This window comes from Cygnus olor, chromosome 18 (assembly GCF_009769625.2).
Source record: "Cygnus olor isolate bCygOlo1 chromosome 18, bCygOlo1.pri.v2, whole genome shotgun sequence".
Taxonomy (NCBI): Eukaryota; Metazoa; Chordata; class Aves; order Anseriformes; family Anatidae; genus Cygnus; species Cygnus olor.
In genome coordinates this window covers 5942698-5968766 of record NC_049186.1, presented here as the reverse complement: position 1 = coordinate 5968766, position 26069 = coordinate 5942698, and the positions used below count along the sequence as shown (strand labels likewise).

The 26069-nt window shown below is 45.6% G+C and overlaps 2 protein-coding genes across 2 annotated transcripts; one reads left to right on the top strand and one right to left on the bottom strand.

Annotated features, from left to right (window-relative positions):
- Nucleotides 1–251: 251 nt before the first annotated feature.
- On the bottom strand, nt 252–21476 carry GGA3 (golgi associated, gamma adaptin ear containing, ARF binding protein 3). Its single transcript, XM_040530974.1, is given in 18 exon segments — nt 252–2614; nt 3842–3949; nt 4684–4727; nt 4730–4852; nt 5017–5282; nt 5779–6101; nt 6506–6573; nt 7433–7702; nt 8713–8829; nt 9272–9353; nt 10510–10647; nt 11881–11961; nt 12477–12580; nt 13569–13692; nt 14522–14620; nt 15127–15202; nt 15915–15999; nt 21347–21476. Coding segments are annotated over 18 exon segments (2259 nt in total). The 5' UTR covers nt 21387–21476; the 3' UTR covers nt 252–2503.
- A 269-nt stretch (nt 21477–21745) lies between these two features.
- On the top strand, nt 21746–25914 carry MRPS7 (mitochondrial ribosomal protein S7). Its single transcript, XM_040530976.1, has 5 exons — nt 21746–21883; nt 22654–22845; nt 23149–23212; nt 24084–24251; nt 25114–25914. The coding sequence occupies exons 1-5, from the start codon at nt 21828–21830 to the stop codon at nt 25333–25335; spliced, it is 702 nt and encodes a 233-aa protein (XP_040386910.1). The 5' UTR covers nt 21746–21827; the 3' UTR covers nt 25336–25914.
- The last annotated feature ends 155 nt before the right edge of the window (nt 25915–26069 follow it).

Here is a 26069-nt window from a genome sequence, read left to right as displayed (position 1 = left end):
CCAACTCGGTCTGGCAGTCCTCGCCTTGTAAAGTAAACCTCGTTACCTTTGTCTTTTCAGTTGCTTTGCCACTAATACCCAGAACTGAAATTGAGCCTACCTTTTAACGCACTGGCATTTTAGAAAACAGCAACTTCTGCTTTTTTGGTTAGTTTGGATGGTCTTCAGATGATGGGTTGAGTTTTAGGATTTCCAGAACCAGCATTAGACCCCACAAGCAGTCATTAGTGAGAGCTACCCACAGACCAAAGTAGGGAAAACAATTTATTTAACATGCAGCAGGACAAATGCATTTGAGATGTATTTACAGTAACGGCTGTTCGGTATGAAGCAGGAACCTCAACCTACAGACAAGGGACATTCATAGTTTAATTTCCAAAGCTTGTAACAATGCATTTCCACGCAGTAAGACTATGGCATCTTTCCATTTGGCTTTACAGCACAGGCAACGCACTGCCGTTAACACTGAGAACAAAGCCATTCTGCAGAAAGCACTTGTGCTCTTCTGACTTCCTCAAAGTCACAGTGAGATTCACGTGTAGGCATCTAAAGCAGTGAAACCTGCTTCCTCAGGACACACTACAGCACCTGGGCAGATTTAAGTGACCTAAACACTATCCCTATGCCTACTGTGTCTAAAGTGCTGGCAAGAACTTGTCTGAGGCAGAAAGAATTCTCTTTGTCCCCCATCCTAGTCCATCAGTTTAAAATTGCTGCTTTCTTTAAGAATCTCAGAGATGTAGCCATCCTTCTTGCCTGCCTTCTCTGTCAGGGATTCAGACCAGGAATTTACGGCAAGATCCTTGGCCAAGCTTTGATTCCTCCCACAACTGCCTGGTGCCTCTGATTAAGGCCTCAGGCCTTTGATCTGCTGAGTTTTTCACCTCTAATGATTTTACCTCTTATCACAGTAATGAAAGTATAAATAACTCCAAGCTGTATTTGCAATAATGGGTTTTACAGCCTCCATTAATTCCAGCAGCACTTTCTCTGGAGTTTTCTTCCTACAACAGCAGGGGTCCTCCTGTGTACACTTTTTCTCAGCACTTTAGGTGACTGCTCCTATCCATAGTTAAAAGCTGATGTTCAACTGCACTGCCAGAAATGCTGAGCTTAGCGTCTAAGGACCTGCCCTGTGCTTTTGTCAATGGATGTTTAAAAAAAAACACAACAAACAACATTCATCTAAAACAGTCTGTCTCAAACCTAGTTGAGGCACTACTCGAGACTGGAAATTGAAGAGGAGGAAGGGACTGCTGGAATCAAAGTTTCACTAATTTAAACCTAGTTTGTGTGACTGTACCTGGAGGGCTCAGCTCCTCTGCCCCATTAGCACAGAACACTAACGTCATGGTAAAACTGCTTTCCACTTTGTGGAGATGATTGCACTTAGCCACTTCATAGAGGGAACAAATAAAACAAGGCGTTAAGCCCAGCACATGCACCATCACAGCCCCGTGGAGCCTTATTTCCTTTCACTGCTTGGTTCTGTTCAGCCATCCTCGAGCTCTACTATTTACATCTTGTGTTTCACCGTACTCCTCTCAGTACAACACGGTATTCAACAACACCATAATACTGCCTGCATGAGGGGACCCGAGGGCACCTCCCCTTATCCCTGGATTCAGTCACTGCACCTGATTAGCGGCTGTAAGGACACTTCTGCACGCCAGGTGCTGTCCTCCACCAATGCTGACAACTGCTTCCCAGCCCCCATGGGCGTACCTCCTCACCGCACGTCTCCTCTTTCCCCCACGCTATGGAATGCAATGAAGGCAGAAAAATAACCGGTGTAGCCGTTTGCATACAAAACAGCCCCAGCTGCCCGAAATGGATACAAGGGAGGCAGCTAGCACTCTAAAATAAGTATCTTAACTAAAGGTACAGCAGTGTCGCAACACAGAGCTAGGGCCTGCTTACATCGACTGTCGGGAATGAAGCAGAGGAGGGGAGGAAGGGAGCTAAGTGCCATTTCAGTGTAAAAAAGAAGCGTTCCCTCACGGAGCCAGCATTATTGCTTAACATGCTTAGCGGGTCCAGTCTGGCACTGAGGCGGTACAAGTCCAAGTGAGGGCACGTGTAAGGGCTCTGCACTGAGAAAGCTCAAGGTGGCATCATTACCCCACCAGCCTGCAGGTATCTCTGGACAGCAGTACAGGAACACGCCAACTAAATCCCCTTCTGTTGACAGGTCTCCCCTCAAAATACAATAACTTCAAGTTTAATAGAGTGGAAAGATAGAACCAGATTCACCCAGAGGCCAAGATAAAAGCAACCAGCACTGGCTGCCGTTCAGTTCATGCTTGGCATAAATGTCCCAGGACCCCTTCAGCGTGGGGTAAAACATTCTGGACTAAAGCTACAAGCAGAGTGGTCAGGACATGTAAACAAAGCTGAACATCACCAGTGGATAGCATGTGTGTCCCTCCCCACGTCACATTCATTCCAGTCCTGTGGGATCCTTTCCTGGTCCTGTCACAGAGTCTCTGGCAGTGTCCTAAGGTCATAGATTCCCCCACTGCTCTACTGGGGGAAACTGATCCACTTCGCCAACCTCTGTGCTGGGCTGGTCTCCCAGTGTGAAGGACAGTCTGTACCTCAGCCTCACTTTCTCCTGCAGGAAAGACAAAAAACAAGAGCAACGTGAGAACAGCCTCAGTTGCTCCTAAGCAAAACATTTCACTGTTACAGCTCTACAGAGATCACACCAGTTGTGCTGCGCATAGCAGGGAGAAAAGGGCCAAGGTATGTTCATGGCATATTTCAGCTACTTAGCAAACCTGAGTTATTTACGTTACAGTTTTTAAAACATAGAAGCTTTATTGATTATAATGAAACAGTAGGAGAAAAGCACAAATGACCTGCACTAGTAGTTTGATGTACGTGTAGCCAGCACTCGTCACTCAGCTGCTCTCCAGTGAGCCTGAAGAATGCTGCTGGAGTAGTGCACATCATGTGCAGGAAGATAAAACAGTTCCTGCTCTGCAAAATTCCCAGTAAGCAGTAACCAGGGGGTGGAACCAGTCTTTCCATGAGGGGACCTCCACGGGCTTCACAAAGTGAAACCTTCAACAACGCACCAAAGCCTTCTGACACCTTTTTGGATCTCATAACTTTCAGCTGACACCTAAAGGACATTTTTACTGTAATTCTCAACTAGTAACATCTAGATTTGTCAAAAAATTAGAAACTACTTCAGTACATGGCTTTGACCTTTATGGAGCAGGTTACTTAAGTGACTAACTCTAGCAAGGGTTTCCAGAGCTATCCAGGTGCTCCTAGCACAATGAGCAGAAAGGAAAGTGTTAATGACGTTTCACTGGTCACAGGTACCTCTCATAACATCCCAAAGGGAAGGAACGTGATCTGACATTAATAGTCTGTTCATTCAGTTCTGTCAGGCTGTATATAGCCTCAACACAGCAGAAGTATTTCTACAGCACCAGTTAATTTCACATCACGCTAATTATCACCAAAGCAGGGCACTTCCAGTGCACAAGGGAATTAAGACAAGGTCCTGATGCAGCTCTGATTGTTCCCCTTTAAAACTGACCCTTATATGACTGTTGCCCTTTTGCTGGGAAAAATATAAAGGGTCTTCTCACCTTTTCCTAGCTGAAAAAGTCTGTGGGGGAAAAGACTATATACAGGCTCACTCTAGCCTTTAATTGAAACATCACTGGTCTGTGTGGGAGTGACCACCTCTGGAGGGCAACTTAAGAATTAACAGCTGCATTTGCTCATAGGTTTGGTCCAAACTCCCTGAGAATTCAATTTACATCAAATTTGGCTGAAAAAGGACACGATAAATCCCCACTCCATTACAGTCTGCCCCTCTCACCTTCGTAGGATTTGCAGAAGCTGACTTGGGTGATGGCAGCAGGTGGCGGATGGGATTGAATGGTGACAGCTCTGTGCCAGAGGGTGGTTGTAACTTCACTTTCATGGACTGCAAAACAAACAAACAACATAAGTGGAACCTCAGGGAGTACCTCCTACTTAGAGAGGATGGAAGATGTATGCACAGGCTGGGGAGATAACAACAGACATCGAAGATGAAGGAAATCCATCCCCATGTGAGTATGAGGAGACGAGCCAGCCCACTTGCACAATACGATAGGAACAGGAAGACCAACAAATCAGCCCAACAAGTCACCCAGAGTAAAAGCACTGATCAGGGAACACCAACAACACCTTCCTACCCCAAGTGCTCTTGTGGCAGAGGTTTTAAACACAAGCATTTTCATGACAGGCAGATCATAGCTGTTCGGGCCAGTTTTCAAAACTGGAACCAGCCATCCGGAATTACGTAGGTGCAGTGAGAACCAGAATGGAAGGTATTTTCAAATTTAAGATGTCTTTAAGAAATTCTCATTCCCAAGGACCTCAGGGATGGCTCTATCCACATAACAGTCCTGTCATTGTGCTATCTGAGCCATCTTCATGGCCAGACGCGGCTGGATTGATTTTAGAAAAAAAAAGAAAAAATACATACTACCTGCAGTTTTTAATCTTATCCTATTTAGTGTTTTCTGCCTCTGACAACCACCTTTATGTTCTGGAAGCAGGCAGAGCACTGCCTACAGAAAGGTAGAACCAGGCTGTTGCATCCAAGTCCCTGAGTTCAGACCCAGGCCTAACCTGGGATTCACACTGCTGTGGGTCCGAACCACGCATCCCTACCTTAGGAACAGCAGCCTGCAGCACTATGTTCTTCACAGGAAGCGTGCCGTGTTCAGCATTGAGACTACCACAACCAGCACATCCGACCGTCCTGGTGGGCACTCCCTGGCAAAGTGCAAGAGGATCCGGAAGCCGTTCTTGTCATAGGCCGTCACTGGGAGGGCGCTGCCTGCCACAGAGAGTGAAGAGGAGAGGAATGCAGGTGTATGCTTCAGAAGACAGTCTGACGCTTGGCTGAGATTTCTCATCCCTGTTCTCCACTTCATGAGCTTAGTCAGGAAGCTCTGCTTTTAAAAAATGTTCAGAGAACGGTGAAAAACGTGAAGTACTTACTAGGTTTAATGGATTCCAAGGGAACGTGGACATTGGCCAAAGAAATTTCAGGTGCCTTCATGGGACTGCCTTGCTGCTGGAATGATGCTGGCTGGAAGAGAGGGCTCCCTGAGCCAGCAGTGCAGCTGCTTGAGAAAGGAATTGGAGGGGCTCCCGGGGCAGTGATGGGCAGCCCTGCAGGTGCTATTAATGGAGAAGAGGTGACAGGGGCTGGCAAAGTAACCCCAGGGAACACTGAGGGAGTTGCCATGCCTTGGGTGGCAGTCCTAGAAGACAAAAAACACGGGAAAATTAACCTGAAAGTGAAGCAGGCATTTCACCACGAACCCAGAACTAACAGCAAATCACAAGGACAAAACAGGGGCCTGGAGCCAGTTTAGAGTCTGTGACTCACTAAGGTCTCCTGTAAGAAGCAGACCTACAAGGAAAATGGTGTTGGTAGGATTAAACATCACTAAGTCCAGGTGAAAGCAGAGCCTCACCTTGGCAAAGGTGGGCAAGGCTAAGGTGGCCAAAGGCCTTTCTACCTTAGCAGCCTAACCTTACGTTGCAGACTTAAATCAGGCAATAGCACAGTTGTTCTCTACCTGGTAGTGTCTGCCCTTCCCTGCTGAAGGTGGAACTCTACTACTAGTTTGTAAAGATCCCAATCACACATTTCTACCAAACTAGAGAGTTGAATGTCTGTCTCTGAGCCTGACACTGCAGCAAGCTTGGTTTTCTAAGCACAGAGACAAATGAAAGTCCAAAAATTTTACTTACCCTTTGGCTTCTTCAAGAAGTTGTCCTAACGTATCTATCTTATGCGACATATTGCTCCCCACAGATGAGCTGAAGTACCCAGGAGCAGCTAGAACAGTCTTGGGAGGCCCCACAGGTGCAGCTGGTCCAGCAGAGAATGCAAATGGTGTGGAGATTGGTGCAGGGATGCTGGAAGCAGTCTGAGAGGCTGTGAAAGCAGAAGGCAGCGGCACTGACGTTCCACATGTGGTCTGGGATGTGTGATGTAGAAGAGGGTTCCCTGCAGGGTTGCAAGCAACAGTCACCATCTTCGGATTAAAGAAATCCAGGTCCAATTGGTCATTCTGCAAGAGAGGACAAGTACATGCTCTAACTCGCTGCTGTCCCCTATTGTAGAGGTGGCACTGTTACAGAGGGAGAGAGATTTACCGCAAAAACAGGTGGTGGGTGGCAAGCAGCAAAGTCTGCGGCCTATGTCAGGACTACATCTGATCTGTAATTTAAGCAAAGGAAGTGCTAACATCATGGGGGACAGATTGGAAACTGAGACAGCCACACTCAGGGATATTTACTCTGTTCAGACACAGCTATCCCAGATCTTGGGACTAAGCCAGACTTCCCCTCCGGAACAGCCGCCCCTCTGCTCGTATGTGTGATCACTTTTCTCCAAGGTGACAAAGTGTGTCCTGAGACCTCCCACGATAGCAAGCCCTCCCTCCCTTCCCCTGAGAAATTCCCTCCTTTGTACCTCAAACATGCTCCATTGGTTGTTTTCTGGTGTCTCCTTCACTGCTGCAGGGGCTGGGTCATTCAGGCCTAAAAGGAAAAATAACAAATAGGTTACTGGAGTGGAAAACGAGTTAGGTGTCATCACTTGGAAGTTGTTTCAGTACCAAACTACTTGATTCAGCTCTGCCAGAGACCAAAAGTCTAACGAAAGACTGAAATGGGTTGCAAGTCTATGATGATGAAAAGGGACCAACAGCACCAGCAGCCAACATCCTGCACACGTCCCTCCTAATCCATCCTGATTTTGATTTATGGCATCTCCTGCTATTCATATCTGGGCTTCACAGGCAGGAATTCTGCAGGTTCCTACCAAGCAGTCCCTCTAGGGCACCTTGCTCTTTAGCAGAGCTGTGAAGTCAGCAGTGAAATCAGCACCAATGTCTATGCACCCACAGAGATCAGACTGTAATCACACTCAGTGGTTATTTCATTTGCTGCCTACTCTGGGAACACCGGACTTTAATATTGATTCATGGATCAGTTCTTATATTCAGGATGATTCAAGAGAGCGTCTGAGAAATCCTCTGGACTTTTCCAGAAATAACAGATCTGAAGACATGCAGGATTGACCAGAATCACAGCAAGGAAAGATATACCAATATAAATATTTTGGGAATAGCACAGGTTACTGTTCCCAGCTGGCACCATCTGAATCACCAACCTCTCTCAACCATCCCTCAAACTCTACCAAGATCCAGGACAGCCCTAAGGGCTCACTAAGTAATCGACTGGATGAGCCAAGTGCAGGAAGAATCTGGTGTGGCCAAAATCAACAGCATCTCATGCTCTTATTAGCCAGCCCTCAAACTCATGCTGGAGGAAATAAGTGGACTTTTAAAAGCCTAAATTGAGTAACCCTTTTTTGGGCCCCTCAGTGTCTTCTTACCTAAGCACAGAAGCTCCTCATCCAGCAAGGAAAGGGAGTTGGCAGTGCTGCTCTGCTGAGCAGGTGCAGCTTCCACTTGGCTCAAGGAACTGCTCCGCAACTGCGCAAACGCCTGTGGAGGAGGCGGGAGGATGGGGATTTCTGCTGGGGCTGGGGCTGCCGGGGGGGCTGGCGTCAGGGTGGTGGGTGGCATCGGAGGCGGCGGCGTGCCAGAGACGTCCAATCCAGCAAGGTCAATGAGGGTGTTGAGGTTACTCGTGGAGTTACTCCCTGCAGCGGACAGGAGAAGAGCACTACTAGGAAAGAAGGCAAAAGGCTCAGAGCAAGCACATCATATGGAAGAAATCAGTGAGATAACACAGATCCCCCCTTCGTTGTGGCTTACTGCTCTTTATAAATACAGGAGAAAGCCCACATGCTGTCCACCTAACCATTTGCTGCCCACAAGTTAAGTAATCAACCCAGATACTTAGGAAATTTCTATCTGAAAAGCAACACCTGCTCCAGCCACTGCTCCTTCCCCAGCACTTCTTGGAGCATAACTTGTAGTCTTTTCAAAATATTTTGAGCTCAGATCAGACTGTGGGAGATCCTCCAGAACTATAAGGCTACCAGAAAGCTAGAGTCAAGGAAAATATATGCAGTCTGGATCTAGAATTCCCTTCATATTTAGGACAGTCTTGTTACAATAGGATGCTGTCAGACAACATTATCCATTTCCACTATTGCTCTTCATGCAGAAATGTTGAAGTAATTCCCAAGTGGCAATCCTGCCACACACACACGTCCACTTCACATTTTAGTTTCACCTTCGAAATCCCTGGACAACTGGCCTAAATTCACAAATGGAACTGCTAGCAAAACGAGGATAGGACCCCTGGCCTGGCTCCTACCCTCCCGCTCTTGTCCTTCTGGTAAAGTTATCCTCTTCCTCCACGTCACCATTAGGAGGTAGGACAAATGTGGAGACAAAAATGTATGAGAACTTCCAGGCACACAAACTGTTCAGATGCAGGTTTGCTACTGATGTTATCAGCCATTACAATTACAAGCAACCAGCAACAGAAAATGCAAAACTGTAGCGCTGTTGCCCACGAGCATAATTGTTTATCCACTGCTTGGGAGCTGCTTTGTCCCCCTCTTATTCACAACGTCTTGGCCAAAGGAACCATCAATAGCCTACTTTATCAAGCCTACTTTATCACAATTAATAGGAAACCCCGTCCGGAAGACGAAATTGTAGGATTCAAAATTAAACAGTTGGCTTCCCAGGAACTTACCTTCCACTGCTGATGTCACAGGGAGATCCACTTCACCATTGATCACTTGCCCCTCTATTATTTTTTTATAGGAATTTATCACACGGGATAAGTTGTCACTGGCCTGCAGAATATCCCCTACATGCAAGAGAGACAAAAACAACCTCCAATACTTTAGTCACTAATGCTGAGAGTACTCTGTTAACAGCTAAATAATTAGCAAGAATAAACACATTTATCTATGAGTTCCATTATTCTGTCTGCCATGCTTCTCTAAGCAAGACCCTGACCCTTCTAGGTCCATATACATCACAGTTATGATGAAAATGACTCCAAGGTTTTGTTCTCTACAGTAACTCCCTTCCCCTTCCCCAGCAGCAGCTGTTCTCCCCCAGCCTCTCCCTATAATGTCAAGTCCTTGCATGAACATAAATGACAAGCATAAAGAGCAAGGAACTTGTCTTTTTGCTCAAAGCAAAGCACATCCACAGAGGCATCTTTACATCAGCTGATCCCTTGGCGAACCCTTGCATAGTCACAGGTCACAACTGTAGTTAAAATGGAGTGTAACTTATTTTACCCAAGCTGCTGTCATTATCCTCTGTCTCGCTGGCTAGCTTGAACAGCGTCCGTCTTTTGGTTTCGCACCTTTCGTAGAGCTCCTGGGAAGAGAGATTAGGACAAAGCGTCTTATCAGCCAGGAGCCACTGTCAGCAATACCAGTCAGCACAATGACTGCCCAGGCATTCTATGGAAAGCCCAGAACAGAGAAGCCAGCTTCCCTTGAGCTGGACAGGCTAGCATAGCAGGACAGCCACGATCCCCTGTCCCTGCCCTATTAACAGAACTGTGAAGCATTACATCACTGTGAGGGTCCAAACAGTCTGCATTTTCAACACAACACCTCTCAGTCCTCCCTCACATCAGGGCTTTCAGCCCATTCTAGTCCAAATGGGATCTTTGTTCCTTGTATTAGTTGTCCCTAAAAGCACAAGAAAGAGCAGAATTTTACAACCTCTACTCAGTCTGCAACCACGCAGAAGAAAGGTGGCAAGAAGGAAACGTTTCACAGAAATAAACCATTTTCTTAAGCTACATACCATTGTTCCACAACCTTGTTGTTAAACAAAAGTACAATTTTAAATTTTAAAATTAGATAAAGTGCAACTCTTCAAGGCCCTGAGCCTATCCAACCACCCCCTTGCAACTGACTACAGCAGCTGCAATGAAGCTGACTTTATCTCAACAGAAAGGGGACTGAGGGTGGCCTTTGTTTGAGATAAACTGCTATCAACAGTTAAAACGGATCAACTAGTGGTGTAAACATTTCTCCCCAACTCGTTTAAATGACACCCTGGTGTCTGTTTTAATTTTCAACTTCCTGATGTTCTACCAACCCTTTAATGCTAGCTACAGGGGAGGACATACTTTCTGCCCCAATCAGCCTTTGGTTTATCCATCCACAGTGCTGTGAGGGACAATTACTATCCACAACCAGTGTGCTCTAATGGTACCAAGAATTAGAAATTGCAGCTTCTCAATTCTGCTACACTGCATCTTTGGAGAACAGCTGTACCTGACTTCAAAAATGTGCAAAAGAGCTATTACCCACTATCCTTGTAAGGCACTGAATCTTTTGGTGAGAAGTATTAAAAACATGGTTATTTTCTTGCCTGCTGTTTCCCATGACAGCTCTTGTTTCTTGGCACTGCTCTCCATTTTATTGCACTATAATTCTTTGCAAAACTCAATGAAATCTGAACAAGAAGAAGAAAGGACTGACTGCAGTATTTCTGGGAAGCAGCAGCTCAGACCCACCTTCATGAGCTCTCTGTCTGCCTCTGATGACTCCTCTTTGCTGTAATGAACCAACATCTCATTCAGCAGTTTTACGTTGTTATTTACTTCTTCCAGTGTGTGCATGCGCTTTGTCACTTTTTGAATCCGAGCCTCATCCTTCAAGATGTAAACAGAGACATGAAAAGTGAGTTTTCCTGTAAAGGTCCACAGTATCACAACAGCAGGTATCATTTGAAAATCGTGTAAAATTATGTCTATTTAAGGTTGAGCTAAAAAGAAAAAAAACACATCAAAACACCACCACACCACTCTCCATTCACGTGAAGCTTTGTTTATTTGATCATCTTTTCACTACCATTCTGAAACACTAGAAAACTCTGTATTTCCAAAAAGTCTCATTAGTAATATAATTATAAATTAAAATCTGTTTAAAAATAGAAGTGTTGAAAACACTGTGTTCCCAAAAGTCCCTTTCTGACCTTTCCAGACTATTTTTTTTGGTGTGTAAGTTTGTCGTTGTTGTTCCTTGTTGACATTTTATGAAAAAATACGTGTTTGAAACAAAATATTTACTAGAAAAAACCAGCACACTCTGGTAGAGAATGTCCACCCATCTCTGATTTGAGATTCCAACTGAAGATGTAGGAGAGTCTGCCCTGGGGACAGGAGAAGCTCGAATGGAAACATTTTGGAAACCTATACATCCTTTTCTGTCTAGGAGCTATACTGTTTTTTGCCAGAATCACAGTGAGTCATTTCCTGGACTCCAGGGTTTCTAATGCCTGCCATGGGTGGATGCATCACAGCTCTACAAACAGGAAGGTGTTTCCATGAGGCCTGCTTGTGAGAAGACCCAGTCTGATGACTCAGTCCTCGGTAACCAGGGGCAGTACAGAAACGCTCCCACCAAACCCTTATGTGAAAAAGTATCTCAAGCAACAAGAACGCAGTTAATCTCAACACAGCATTCAATCCTTGCCACTTCTTGCCCTGTCCCATCAGGGACACCAACTGCAGACATTTCTGTGATACAAATACCTCCCAGTTGTGAGCTAGAGTCAAAATTACCAACACATTCATTTCACGCAGCCCTGCTAAGTCATCAGACAGCATCCACTAATCACCTGGACTAGATGCAAGGTTTTTTTTTTTTTTTTTTTTTAAAGTTTTTAGAAAATAGGAAGAGGTTGGTCATTACTGACGGTCAGTCTCATTCAGTCCCCACAATTTAACTAAGGAATATACCAACACAAATGCACCTGAAGCCTGAGAAACCAAGGTCCTGCCATTCACATGATGCTAAAGCTCTCCGCCAATGTGGGGTTAAATCGCTTAAAACCTGCAAAGAAGCCCACTGATTGGTCCCAGTCACCTACAGGAAGTTCTTACCTCTTTTACCATGGATTTTATAAGCTTGTTTGCCTCTTGTAAATCATCTGGGTTTTTGCTTTTCAGCAGTTTGGCCAGAAGCTGTAAGACAAGATGACGATATTCAGGAAACAAAAACCCTTGGGCAAATGGAAGCAGCAAGAAAAATTTAGCGGAACAGTTCAGGGAAAAATACACATAGACCACTATTACAAAGTCAGGAATCATTTATGGGTTTATTGTTTTACATGAGTTGCTACATTCTTGCTTCTGCACAGGACCTGTACTGTCATATTGCAGAGACTTGACACTGGGCAATTATTCCTCCTGTACATGATTTTTGGCAACATCTGTGAAACATTTTCTGCCTTCTAGTATTACAGCAGGATGGCACTTTAACAACAAATAACTACATAAGCGTAACACAGACAAGTCTTTCCTTGGATTTCAGGTTAGGTATGTAGACAAAGCAGTCATATTTAAACCAATGAGTTCTTTGAAAGAACTGATCACTTCCCCAGAAATAAAGCTGAATTAGTGAGCTTTCCTTCCTTATTCCAAATGTGCATTAAGCAATTACTTTTTATCAGTAATTATGATAAAAATCTTCACTATACCTTGGATTTCTCCTCATCATCAAACACAGGGTTTTTGGGACGAGGCGGTGGAGAAGGAATCAAGGTTTTGTCCACAGGAATCACAGGATCAAACATAACAATCCCTGAAAGCAGAAGGGAACCCCCATGGATTTGCAGCACAGTCCCACCATGCAGTGCATCCTGTTATTCACATGCTGCTGTCAAAGTGAACAAGCTGCCAATCTGTCCACTGATACTAGCACACTGTTCCAATACACAATACAGCATCAAAATCACTGAGCATGCTAGTCAAACAAACAAAGAACGTCTTCTTTAATAAAGGACAAAACCCCAGCAACTGTGTTGCCATGTCCATACTGTTCCTCTAAGAGCTCAGTATAACCAGTAGCTCCCCACTATTTGTCTTTCCCCCTTTCACATTAGCTTCTGAGCCACTATGCAGAGTCCCAGACAACCTAGCTTTGTGCAAACTCAAGGGCATGACATTTCTTTGTAAGAATGAGCTGAGCAGGAAAGCAGACAGCAATGCAGGATGGGGTAATGAGCAGACTCCTAACGATGAGTGGGGAAACAGCCAAGTTTCCTGCTTGTTCCATTGCCAAACCCCTAGATTTGTGCTCTACCCCCAGGAGCTTTCCCAGAACCCTATTTTTTTTTTTCCCCTTTTGAAGCCACTTGCTTCTCTACCAAGCTTTTTTCACTTTGCCTACACAAGACATTTGTATCAGTTTAAAGGTACAGTTGTAAAGTGATCTGGTCAACAGAACAGAAAAAGCTACATGGAGGCTCTTATTTGACTTTAAATTGTCCTTAAATCATTTAAAACTAGCTCCAAAGAAAAATCATCAAAATAAAGCCCTACATATCAAAACCAAAAGCATTTGCAAGGTGTTTCACTAATCTAGTTAAAAAAAATAAAAATAAAAGACCAACCCAACCCAGCCCCCAGTATAATGACTAGCTTTTCCAAAGACTCGAGGAATTTCTCCCTTGTTCCATCTCCTCTCAGTCTGCCTTGACTCCATCTAATTAGAAGTTGTATGTTTTGTGACACTCCTGCTTACAAGCACAGGCTGGAGGGAATGTGTGAAGGAGCAGCTGACTTCCTACCTTGTCGTTTCAGCATGTAGTAGGCATCCTTGATTTTGGATTCTTCTGGCAGCGCCACTGTCCAGCTATACAGCAATTCAATCACTTTGGTCTTCACCTTTTCCGAGACCCGATCTCCCAGGTACTAAAAATGTGAAAAAGATGGAAATTCTCATCATTCTTTATTTCTTTTTAAGAATAAAGCCCAAACCCAGAGAACGGGAGTTCAGTGATATACATTAAGAGGTGTATAATCCAAGATCTAAGATGCCATGCTAAGAGGAAAAAGTGCTCAAATATATCTGAATTAACAGCAAAGGCTTTGTGACTATCTTCAGCAAAAGAAAGAGCAGATACTCTGTTAGTTTCAGTATTGCTATTTAAAAATTATAGCAATAGAGATGCCACCCCCTGCAGTGTCTTACAGGAAAGAATCTTGGAATACTTCACTGTATTAATCATGTCTTGGGGTGCTTCTATCTATTTTTCACCACATTAAGCTGATCATGGATATCGAGGGACTTGCCCAGGCGCTCTTTACAGCAAGTCAGTAGGAAAGTGAGGATTACAACTCTGTGGTGTTGCCATATCTCATGCTCTAATTTCTGTATCACATCTCTCCTCCAGTGATGCTGGCATGTCCCTCCCCACCAATCCCATCCCAAGAAAAACAAAACTAACAAGCAAAGAAAACAGATAACCACCACCTAACCATTTTAAATTGATGGCTTAAAAGCCCTTGTGCTACATGAAGCATTGTAACAGTACAAGGGCTATATATCAAAAGTAAATAAGCACAACATACTGAGAAAAATAGTAGGAAGAGCATACAAAAAAGTTAACTAAAAAATGTTCTTTGAATATATGCTAATAAATGCAATGAGGCAGACAGCACTGGAAACATTTTGGATGTTGCCTTTAGCTTATGGAGGCCAGACAAAGAATAAATAAAATAGTAAGGCTCAGGGACTAACCTTTGGAGACACAACCTTTATTAACTCATTCAAAAAGCGAAACTTTCCTACTTCATTATGAAATCTTCTCCCACAATTCTTCATACAAGCTTCCAGCACCTGCATTCAAGTAACAGAAACGGGAGCTGAAACAAACATCAAAACCCTACAATAACAGCTTAGATGTGTCTGGCTTATAGGGGAGCTGAAGGACCCATGTCAGTGAGACACAGATTCCTGCTCTGGGACAGTGGCACGAATTCCTTGTCTTCAGGGGTGATGCACCAAGACAGGCTGCTCTCCCACTCCCAGCAATGCATGTATGGGTCAGTCACCTCCCTACTAGGGCTCACAACAATAAACACAAGTCTTACCCAAGGATAACAAATGAAAGCAGCTGAAACACAGAGTTATTTCCAACTGCTCTGTTGCTAATGCACAATCTGGACACATTGGTTAGGCAACCATGCTCCCTCTTCCACTCCACACCCTCCCAGCAGGGAATTCAGCCTCAGGGCTAGCCCCAGCTAACCCCACTAACACACGCTGTGCTCCTCTTATACTCTGCATGGAAAATGTCAAATGATATATAGCTGGATTTAAGAGAAGGGTCAAGGACTACCTACTGTCAAGGCTTGGACTGCCTCCCATTCCTGCGGCGACTGGATCTTGTGAGCCAGGAGTCTCACAGCTATCTGTGGCCTGAAACAAAGCAGGTGCCCATCACAATGCAGGGGAACATATTGAGGGATTTTCAGGCTTTCAAGAATTCTACTGTTTAAACGAGAGCTTTCACATGATTAAAAGAAATTAGTACGTTTCACGTTTTCATCAGTGCACAAAGACTAACAAATCTTCAAGACATCTTTGTAAGCCTGGCTGTTTGCATATATAAAAGGAAGCAGGGCTGGTCTTCTGAGCCAGCAATTCCAGATTCCTCCTTGGGATGGGCCAAACAACTCCCAGTACAGTCCCCAGCCCAGGAAATCACATCATTTCTCATGAATTAGTTTCCTTTTTCCAAAAGGAAAGACTTCTTCCTTAGCTCACAGGAATGCTGTGACCAGGAGGTTTGTACAGATTTTATGTGAAGACCCATCAAGCACTAAGAGTTCTAACCCTGTTTTACAGACTGAAAAACAGGATGAGTTTGGCTAGGTGAGAACCCTGCAGCTGCAGAGGTTGACATGAGGCAGATTCAGGATTCATATTTTCCTAGTACTCAGCCTGTGTATAAACCTTCCGTTCACAGAAGGAAAATCAAACTTCACAGCACCTTGTTTCATTTCCAGCCAGATCTTCCTTGTGATATCAGTATATATAAGAAAAAAAAATTAAAACTTTGATGATCAAATGACATATCTTAAACTGCACATGTTAAATTACTAAGTCTAACGTGGTTTGGGACACCTACCCTTCAAGCTCTTTATTGATCTGGTCACAGAATCCAATGATGTATTCCCAGTCTTCTTGCCTGTTAGATGGGTTAGTGGCTTTATCTTCAGCAAGAGAAAGAAAATATGTTACCAAACAAGCAAAAAGAAACAGTATAAAAAGTCATGCATTTCCTAGAGAAAGGCGTTTGACATCCATTGCCAACTATAAAAAAAAGAAAGAAGTTGACACATGCTGCCTCTGGTCAGGGGAAAGGGTGTTTCCAAGTTGATGCATCCAAATATCCAGCAAGAATCACAGCTTTCCAAAAAGCAGACACCAAATGTCAAGTACTCAGAAACATGCTTTTTCCACATTGTAAATGAAAGTACAAGTATTTGAGCTGGTTCTGCTTCCCTCTACCTGAAATGCTCTTTCTATTTCGCTATAACAATAAACTCCTTAAAGGCTAAACCCTCAAATTTTCTACATAGGAAATTATTTTTGTATTCCCTGGGAGTTCTGTAAAAGTAAGAGCTGGAAGATCAGATGTTTAATAGAAGTCATTTAGCATTGACACTTGTTTTTAGAATGTCAGGTGATTTGTTGGATGCCTTATCATTTCTCCTGGGAACTATGAACTGAAATTTATTATTACACACTGAGTTCTTCTTGCAAGTAATAAACACCACAGCCTGTATGTGAGTAAGGATTCAAATCCTGCATGCTCAAACAGAGACTGATGCTCTACTGACTGGACTATGCCAAGCTCCTGATGGATCCTCCCTCAGACACCGGGATCTCGCTTATTGTACGACTGCAGAATCCCGAGGCTATCAACATCTCTTTTTGTTATGAAAGTATCTTCATGCATTTTACTTCACTCTGATGGAGCACTGAATTTACAGTAGACAAGATGCCTGCTTTAATCTAATTTTCCAGCTGAGATGACTGGACATGAAGATTTCTTTCTTGTATGGGAAGCAACAATGCACTGTAGCTAGCTAGGGTCTGACATTTAAGAAGCATTCCTCAAGATTTTGAATGGAGATAGACACAGAAAAGAATGTATGAGTTAGCCAGATAATATAGAGCAGGGGATGAAGTACAGGGGGGAAAAAAAACAGACAGCACACATGCCTGTACTTTAATCATACAGGAAAGCATAACTAAATAACGCATGCAACATAACAAAGCATCACTTTTTATCACCATTAAAACATATCCTTTTACCCTTCCACAGGCAAATAAAAACAACTGTTCAGTACCTAGGCTCAAACCTCACTTCCACAGTGCACCTTAGGACTGCTGCAGGAGCAGGACTATAAGGTTTGCTCCCTCCTCACAAAAGAACAGTTGTAAGGTAATTTTGCAAATTGTTCCATGGGTTGCATCTGTAAAATACTCTGCACCAGTGAATCTACTGCTGACCTGCACAGGACCCTCGATAAGTCAAAGAAGGCAGCCAGGGAAGCTTAGCTGTGGGATGACATCTCACTGTACCAGCTAAGCTACCAAGCTACTTTTTGAGCCTGAGAGATTCAAGAAAGGCTTACTTTAAAATGCAGCTGCTACAGAGCCAAGCAACTGCTCAAAACATGAGGCACTTAAACCTTATTTCCAAGCTCACAGCTGCTGAACGCCCTGGAAGCGTCGTGAAAACATGGACGTGTAATAATCTACAGCCTTTTCATGCAAGTCAAATGGCATCGGGCATGGTTTGGTGCTCCAAAGTACCTCTGCTGCTCTGCAGGCCTAGATGAAAGAAATACAGTTCTTGGCTGGAGTTAATGGAATTTATTTAATAAATACAGGAAGAGCACAAACAGGGAAGGACACTCAACTAAATGAACTCTTTGTTGGTGGCACATCCTGAAATTAGGGAAGAGATCTGGTACAAATGGGAAAATGTAACCAATAGGTCCTTGCCAACATTAGAGATGTTTGGAACAGCTTTAAAATTAAAGATTTCTTGGAATGACGCTGGATTATTTCTCACACTCATATTTGATTCAGATTCCTCTAACTTTTTGAACCAAAAGCTCTCACATAAAGATAGTAAATCCTCAGGAGAGGGACGTTACTGAAGGGAGATTATGTTCTACACGAAGAAACTCCCTATTTTGAACATTCATAAAATCTCCACGTGAAGCCCTATTTCATAAGTTAATGTTCTTGATCAGAAGCTTTGCCCTGGCTCTGAAGATTGATGTTTTTTCATGACAACACGCTGGTTTGTACAGGTACCTTAACTGACTTACTTACCGATCTCAGTACAAGCCATGTTAACACAGCATCCCAGACAAGCTAACTTCCCTTGCTTAACCTTTTCAGCCTCTCTCCACATGAAGCTGCATCATGCCTATGAAGATATAACCTAAAACCCTCTACTTTTATGCAGAAAACTTAAAACGTAGGCAGGAAGCTACTACTGCTCTACAAACAGGGTTCAACCCTTTCAAGAAAGGACTAGTTCCAGGAAGAAGTTTGGTGCTACAGAACATTAAATCCTTGGCTTCTCTGTTGAAATTACCAAAATAAGCCCATTTGGTACCGATTATGAAGTTTGATCTTGCGGAGACGTTTGTCCATGAGGCCCCATCCTGAAAATCCCATTGCACAGTGGCGCCCAAGCAAATCTGAATCAGCAATTTGGAAGCCAGTCTCTGCACTAGCCCAGTCCTGTCAGCATCTCTGCCTTAGCTTTATGCGACCTAAGTGCAGCATTGTCTGAAAGTTGCTTCATACTTGACCTAAGCATCAGAGCCATTCAGCATTTATTTGCTCTGCTAAACCCCGAAACGCTAATGAGTCAACATTCAGATGCATCATTACATGTGAAACAAAGGTGCTTATTTTCTGTATAGAGCAACAACTCTGGAATACAGGGAATATTAATTGGCTGGTAATGAACACTCATTTTGCTGAGTTTACTTCTCTCTAGAGATAAGACAAGAACTATCCCAGCAAAGTGTTTCTCCTGATCAGGCTTAGCACATGAATTGGGAATACCCTGTCCAAGTGCATCAGAGTCTAACGTTCAGATTCTGTCTGTAGCTTAGGAAAGACAAGCAGAATGCTGACCCATGGTGATACAAGAGAAGAAAAAAAAAAAGGACAATCATCATGTTTTAGCTGTCTCCATCTGTCAGATACCTGGACACTGCCTAAGCCTGACGTGAATGCGATGCAATAAGCTTCCTTTCAGAAGCAGTAGAAGAGGCAGCACTGAATAAAGTTAAAGGATCCAGCTGTGTTTGTACACCTGACACTATCTTCTAACCTCCTCTTCTATTTCAATTAAGCGCAAAAGAAGAGCCTGCAGACAGGGAGAGAATAGAAGGGATCGCCTTCTCTCACCCCAACTGCCTGAAATGAGACAGGAGATGAAGATGCTAGATCATGGCAGGCCGAAGTACAGATCCTGGTGCAGCATTAGGACACGAGGATGATGTTACTTCATGGGTCTATGACTCCACCTCATGACCGAAAGATAGGGCAGCCTGGAAGGCTGCATACCACCAGTACAGAAAAACCACTGGCAAGGAATTTCCCATCTTCCTGTGACTGGGAGGTTAACTGCACTGCTGACAGTTCTGGCCCTTCCCTTCAGTAAGGGCATGGCAGGTGCACAACCTCAAGGTTAGCATTAGACACGGTACATCTTTTTGATGGTTACAAGAAAAATAACCTCAGGAGGCCTGGTGAAAGCACTCAGATGCAACAGCCTTTGCACTCTGCCTTCCTGGTGTGCACGACTCCTCCGGTAATTTACGTTTAATAAGTGAACCACGCTTCCTTACAATGGGAGGAGCTGTACAATCACACCAGCACAAACCACCGTAGCAGTGACCAGGCATAAATTTATCATCATAAACAAGAGCAACACTCAAGCCTTGAAAAAATGTGCACTGCTCTGCAATCAGGCTCACTGCAACACAGAGCAGGCAATGCTGCTTACAGCGAGGAGGGCTTTTGTAACGCTGTTCTTCACGTGCTCTCAGTGACAGAGCATCCTACTGCATGGTCAAGGGAGCTAACTCCTCTCTCAACTTCCACAATTAAAAATAAATAAAAAACACAAAGCAAAGAGCCAGGAAGCTTTCCAGCCTGCACAGCCTAAAATATCCTTCCTACTCGATATTTTCACACACATACTGAATTTGGTGAGTCAGTCCTCCTCAGAGAACGATTAAAAGGAAGGTATGTGGGTGTTCCTTCATGTGTCTCGCTGGCTACAATTAAACAGAAAGATATTGACAAACTGTGGGAGTTCAGAGGAGGAGCAAGAATTATAAGGGGACAGAAGGGATTGATCTAAAATGAGAAGTGAGAGCTGAAAACATAGTTTAGCCAATAACTCCTGTAACAGATGATGATACCACGTATGCATTTGAATTTTAAATAAAAATTCAAGGAAGAACAAGAATTATTTCATCTCTTTAATGGAAGTACAGCTCCAAAAAGGTGACAGATTTTACATTCTGAAGCACTGAGGGGAATGACAGGATTCTGCTATTTGCATAGCACCGCACTAGTTAGGAACTTTGCTCACCACTGTAATCGAACAAGTAGCTGTACTAAAAAAAAGGAACAAAATCCAGGTAATAAATTATCAGTCTGCAAGACTGCATCCCAGAGGCAGGAGCAGAAGCCCTGTAGTTGGAATATATGAAAAAAAAAAAAAAATGACAGTTCTGTTTAATTCACACAAGTCCCCTCCAGCCCTGGGCCAGACCCCACAGCGCTGAGGGTCCGCACAGCCAACAGCAAAAAGGCAGGGACAGGGACACAGCAGGGAGATGCTCGGCAATGGCTGTGAGGTGAACGAGACAATTTTCTTTCTGTCTCTAATGTTTGATGTTCTGTAATATGAAATAATTTTCCTAAACCAATGATTTTTAAATATTTCAGCCTGCAGTCTTCCAATGGACACTCAAAACTCCTGCAAGCGCATCTAGGCGCAGAGAGCAGCTTGCTTGCTTGAAAAACATGGTTGTATAACACAGGAATACAATTTATTTAGGAAATTCCTCCAGCCCCGAGCCTCACAGACACCGCTCAGACCATCCACGGCGCTAACAGAGAGCCCGGAGGGGGAAGGAGAAAGGAAAGAGCCTTTGTGGTCAGAGCAGTGACAGCTTCAGAGGTGTCAAACAACCCTGCCCGACGTTTTAACGATTAAAGTGCTGATCACCGGCCCCCCAGCGCTGCCGTGCCTCCACGGCCACGGCCTCGGGGTCCCCCCCGACCCACAGCGAGACCGCGGGCAGGCGAGGGGCTGGGGCCGGGGCGCTCCCCCGCTGCGGCTGCCGGTGGAAGGTGAGGGAAAGCCGGCGGAGAGCGGGGCAGGGATGGGGCTGAGGGGGCCGAGAGGGGCTGAGGGGAACCGAGGGGACCCCGGGGTGTGTGTGAGGGAGCGGGGCCGGGGCTGAGGGGCCGGGCTGGGCGACGGGCCCCGGCGGTACTCACTCAGCCACGACTCCAGGCTCTCCCCCTCCGCCTCCGCCATGTTGTCGGCCCGGCCCGGCCCGCGGCTCCGCCCCGGCTCCGCGAGAACCGAGCGGGGAGCGGGGCCGGGCCTCGGAGCCTCCCCGGCGGCTTCAGGCTCCTCCTCCCCGGGCCGCCCACGATCGAGCCCCGTTGGCCCGTTCCGCACCCCGGAGACGGGGGTCTCGGTGTCCCGGGAGGGAGAGCGGAGTCCTCCGTGCCCAAGCACCGCACCCCTCACCCGTCGCCCCCATCCACTGGGGCCAGACCCTCCTGAGCCCGCCCCTATCCCCTTCGCGGAGCCGGCCCTCGGTGCACCTCTGGGGCGTGGGCAATAGATTTTATTTTATGGAGGACAACACTTTATAGGGGTGTTACTCGCTTTCCCGCAGGCGCGGCGGGGCCGTTCCCCCCGCCTCAAGCCCAGCTCCGCCCCGCCGCCGGGTCCTGAGCTCGGCGTAAGATGGCGGCGCCCAGCGCGGCGGGGCTGGGCCGGCGGCTGCGGGCCTGGTTGCCCCGGTAAGAGCGGGAGGGCTCCGTTAGCTCCGGGGGGGATGGATGGGCGATAAACGGCCTCCCCCCGGCTGCTTCCTTGCGAGGGACGGGGCTTGGGGCCGGAGCTGCGGGCGCTACCGGGCCCCGTCAGCGGCCGGCTGTGTTGGAGGAGTGTGGGGATGTCTTCGGTGCCCTTGCTTTTCTCCAAAACGTGCTCGAAATACGGCCTCCTGCTGCTGAACATTTACGTACATAACTGTTTTAAGATTCTCTTTCCTCTTCTGCTAGCACTGGTGTATTTATTCAAGCCATCCAGACGCTGGGACCTCACAACACCAGGCTGAGTCTCGCAGCCCTCACGAGGTTCCTCTCCTGGGGGTACGAAGGGCCGGGCTGTCCGATGCTGCAGTGCTGGTTTATTTTAGTGTACCTGGGTGGGAGCAAGGCACAACCACTGCTAGAGAACAGTGCTGGCCTGAGGGGAGCTTTTGTTACACTTAAAGAATTACTCCAGCGTTCAGCTCAGGAGTTGCCACTGTTTAACTGCTGAAGCTGTAGAGTGAGACTCCCTATCAGGTTGCTGTCCCTGAGGTACAGGGATTGTTTTTCAGAAAGTGTGGGCCTTCCTGTTCATTACTGCCTCTGCTGTAGTGAGTGAAGCAGCAGTGAGGGTAGAGATGCCTCTAAAATCTGACATGCACTTCTGAGATGTGTTCACGTGACTGTCCAAATACCCTCTAAGACTTATCAAATATATTGATTTTCAACCCTCCTTCTCACCTTGTTCTTTGCAGGCTGACACAAGTGAGATGGAGTCGCTACAACCCCAGCTTCTTAGAGCCAGAAGTGAACAAGGAATTGTATCGGAAGCCTTGGGATGAGTTGTCTGAGGAAGAAAAGGAAAAACAAGAGCTTAGGGCTCTTCAACCCATAAAAGCAGCTCCTCCCAATGTGTCCTGCTCTGTGTTCAGTGACCCTACGATCAGGTCAGAGAAAGCATTGTCTCTTACAGATAGGTCCCATAGAATCAGAATGTCTGGGAGCCATGCTGTCCTCCTCAGCCTTTACTTGCTGTGGTGTGCATTGCCTTCTCTTACAGCACAATTTCTTTGTTTGGGTTAATCTTTTCCCACAAAGCCAGTCTGTTGACTGTCAATGATTAGAGATGATTCAGGCAGATCTAGCAGCACCCAGACTTAAACATGGGAAAATCACGAGGGGGGGACCTTATTTCTGCAGGTGATGAAATGAGAATTTAAATCAGATTGCATTGGACTTTGTGTTTACAGCAAATTCACCAATATGATGATGAAGAATGGAAATAAAGTGCTGGCCAGAAGCCTCATGGCTCAGGTGAGAACTCATGCTTCTTCTAACTAGTATGTTAAAACAGTATGGAACAAAAGGCTGGGACATCAAGCCCACTGGAATTAGGAATTACCAGAATTCAGGTCTTCTGTGCCATCCTAACACATTTCCCTCTGCATGTACATTATTGTTACCATTTTTTACGTGATCAGGCATAAACTTTGTACAAGTTTCAACCTCATTCAGCTCACAGACCAAGTGATGATAGCTTAACAGAGAACTCTCACTTTCCATTCTTCAGTGTCTCTTGAACCTTTTGAACCTTATGTATGCATAAACTGTCTACCCTTAAAAGCATCGTTCTCTCAAAAGATCTTCCTTCTAACTCTCTTCATTGGAAAGGTATACAGAAGATAAGACATGAAGTCCCACAAACGCGTCACCTGTATGACAGTTTTTACCCCTGCACTATCCTACAGTAATGGGTATTAGCTGGTGGTCTCATCTGGTGTTGTTCCAGTCCCTGAAATGGGGACACAGATTGTCCAAATATTCCCAAAATTGCCAATTGCTTGTGACACAAAAACACGCAGGCTCTGGGGTCTTGAGTTCCAGGCTTTGGAGGAGAAGATGCTTAATACACACAGACCTGCATTGCTTGTCTCCGCTTTGTTCCTGCCCTGTCACCTGGCCCAGGTCTGTGCTACTTGGCCTCCTCACCCCAAATGCAATGACTGAAGAGCTGGAAGAGGGTGAAGTAAAACTTAAGAGAGTCCCTGCCTGGCCTGTTGCCTGTAGGACTAGAAAACGAGCCGCAGGCTCAAGTGTAAATGGGGTACTTGCAAAAGTGATCTAACTTCATGGAATGGGATTATCCATCTGTTCTGCATGTCTCATTTCTTGATTTTTTCCCAAGACTCTAGAGGCCATTAAGAGGAAGCAGCTGGAGAAGTACCACAAAGCTCCAGAAGATGAGAAGGAGAAAATTGAATGCAACCCTTATGTCATTTTCCACCAGGCTCTGAAAAACTGCCAGCCCATCATTGGACTTAGCAACATCACGAAAGGTGGCAAAACCTACCAGGTGAAAGGAGGGGGCCTGGGAGCACATCTGGTTGGGGGAGAATTAGCTAGGGAAGTAAATGCAGTGGTTGCCACCCCTTCACCTTGGACTTCTCTCTCTCAGAAAGAGAGCCAGTTTGTAATCTGGATTAAAACAGCACTTAGAAACCCTGTCCAAGATCAGGACCCTAGCCTGTGAGCATGGCAGTTCCCTTAGGAGCATGGGGCTCTGCTTCTCTGACAAGGTAAGAACTAGGGTATGCAGCAAACATTTGTCCAACGAATCAGAGATCACTGATCTCTGATCCTTTTGATCACAGCAAAAGAATCAGCAGTCCTGGGGCTAGCAGTCCCATCCTCTTTGCTACATCATGTGTCTTGAATAGAAGCCCCAAAGCCCTGGGTGGGTCAGTGTAGCAGAAAAGATTAACTAGGTACAGTGCAATATTTAAAACAGGAGCAGAACCTGTCTCTAAATATGCGCTCTGCAGCACTCAAGACCTGATGGAGAAATGAAACATGGTGCCATTTCATTGTCATTCGGTGCAGGGGAATGGTGACTATCTCACTTCTGCTAGAACAAAGCTGCCTGCATCCAATTCCCAGATAGGCCAGAGGTCCCTACAAAGGCCAGTGTCTGCATGCAGTACCCAAGACCAATCAGAATTTCTGTTTTGGTAGCAAAGGCCAGTTTCTATGGGCAGATGAGGTGAATTGGCACAGATCACACCAGACCACCAGAGCTAGTTTTACTACAGGTTGCTGTGGGAATCACACCAGGGTGTAAATCTATGGAGTCCAGCTGGACCTGTATGACTGCTGGAGAACAGGAGGCTCCTGCCCCCTTGACACGCAATAACTCTTAGGGTTTAAATCTTTCCCAGGTCCCAGCCCCCCTGAAGGACAATCGGAAACGCTTCCTGGCCATGAAGTGGTTAATCACTGAGTGCAGGGAGAACAAGCACCGGCGCATGCTGATGCCTGAGAAGCTCTCCCAGGAGCTGCTCCTAGCCTTCAACAACGAAGGGCCCATCATCAAGAAGAAGCATGTGCTGCACAAGATGGCAGAGGCCAACCGGGCTTACGCCCACTTCCGCTGGTGGTAGGGACTCTGTGGTGGGGACGTGTGTGCTGCACGGCACTGCCACCACCCCAGCAGCCTGGGGAACAGAGTCCCAGAGCTGCCTGCCTGAGAGAAGCTGGGGAGAAGAGGGAAGGGTGGAAGCTCCCTTCTGACAGCTTCGGAGCTCAACCAGGGGAAGCCTCTCCAATCCCCCCAAGGTTCGTTTCCTTTGTGCTCATTTGGATGGGGGAATGGGGAATTGAAAATAGTTACTGACCCCTGCATGGACATTCTAGTTTTTTAATCGTTTTCCTGTGAAGACAAGCCCTGAATGCTTTTGTTAGAGCAACACTGTACAGAATAATCTCTCTATTCCACTTACCTGTTTCCTGGGGACTTTTAAGTCTCTGCTCCTGTGATCAGTAACATTTTTCTCTTTCTAGCGCTATAGCTAGGGAAGAGCAGATCTGGATTTTTTTTTTCCATACCATAGCCAGCCTAAGCATGATTGGTACAAAAGGCAATAAAATGTTCCTTTTGGTTCTGGTCATCAACAACATTCTCTGCCCAGATCTGTTGGGGGATGTGAACAGGAAAAATAAAGCTGGTCCTTTATAGGAAAGGTTTCTTGATTCCAAACTTTTGTCTCTGTTGTTTGAGTCTCACACTGGTGTTCCAGCTACGCTGGTTGCTTAAAGCCTGTCTGTCACCCTACACCAGAGGAGAAAATTAACATCACAGCGTCCCCACTTCAGTCAGGAGCAAGTATTGTAAGTA

Coding starts and splice junctions, on each gene's coding strand:
- MRPS7 (XM_040530976.1), top strand. CDS start 21,828: ATGGCGGCGCCCAGCGCGGCGGGGCTGGGCCGGCGGCTGCGGGCCTGG. Junction 22,846..23,148: donor TTCAGTGACCCTACGATCAG/GTCAGAGAAAGC, acceptor TTGTGTTTACAG/CAAATTCACCAATATGATGA. Junction 24,252..25,113: donor AAGGTGGCAAAACCTACCAG/GTGAAAGGAGGG, acceptor AATCTTTCCCAG/GTCCCAGCCCCCCTGAAGGA.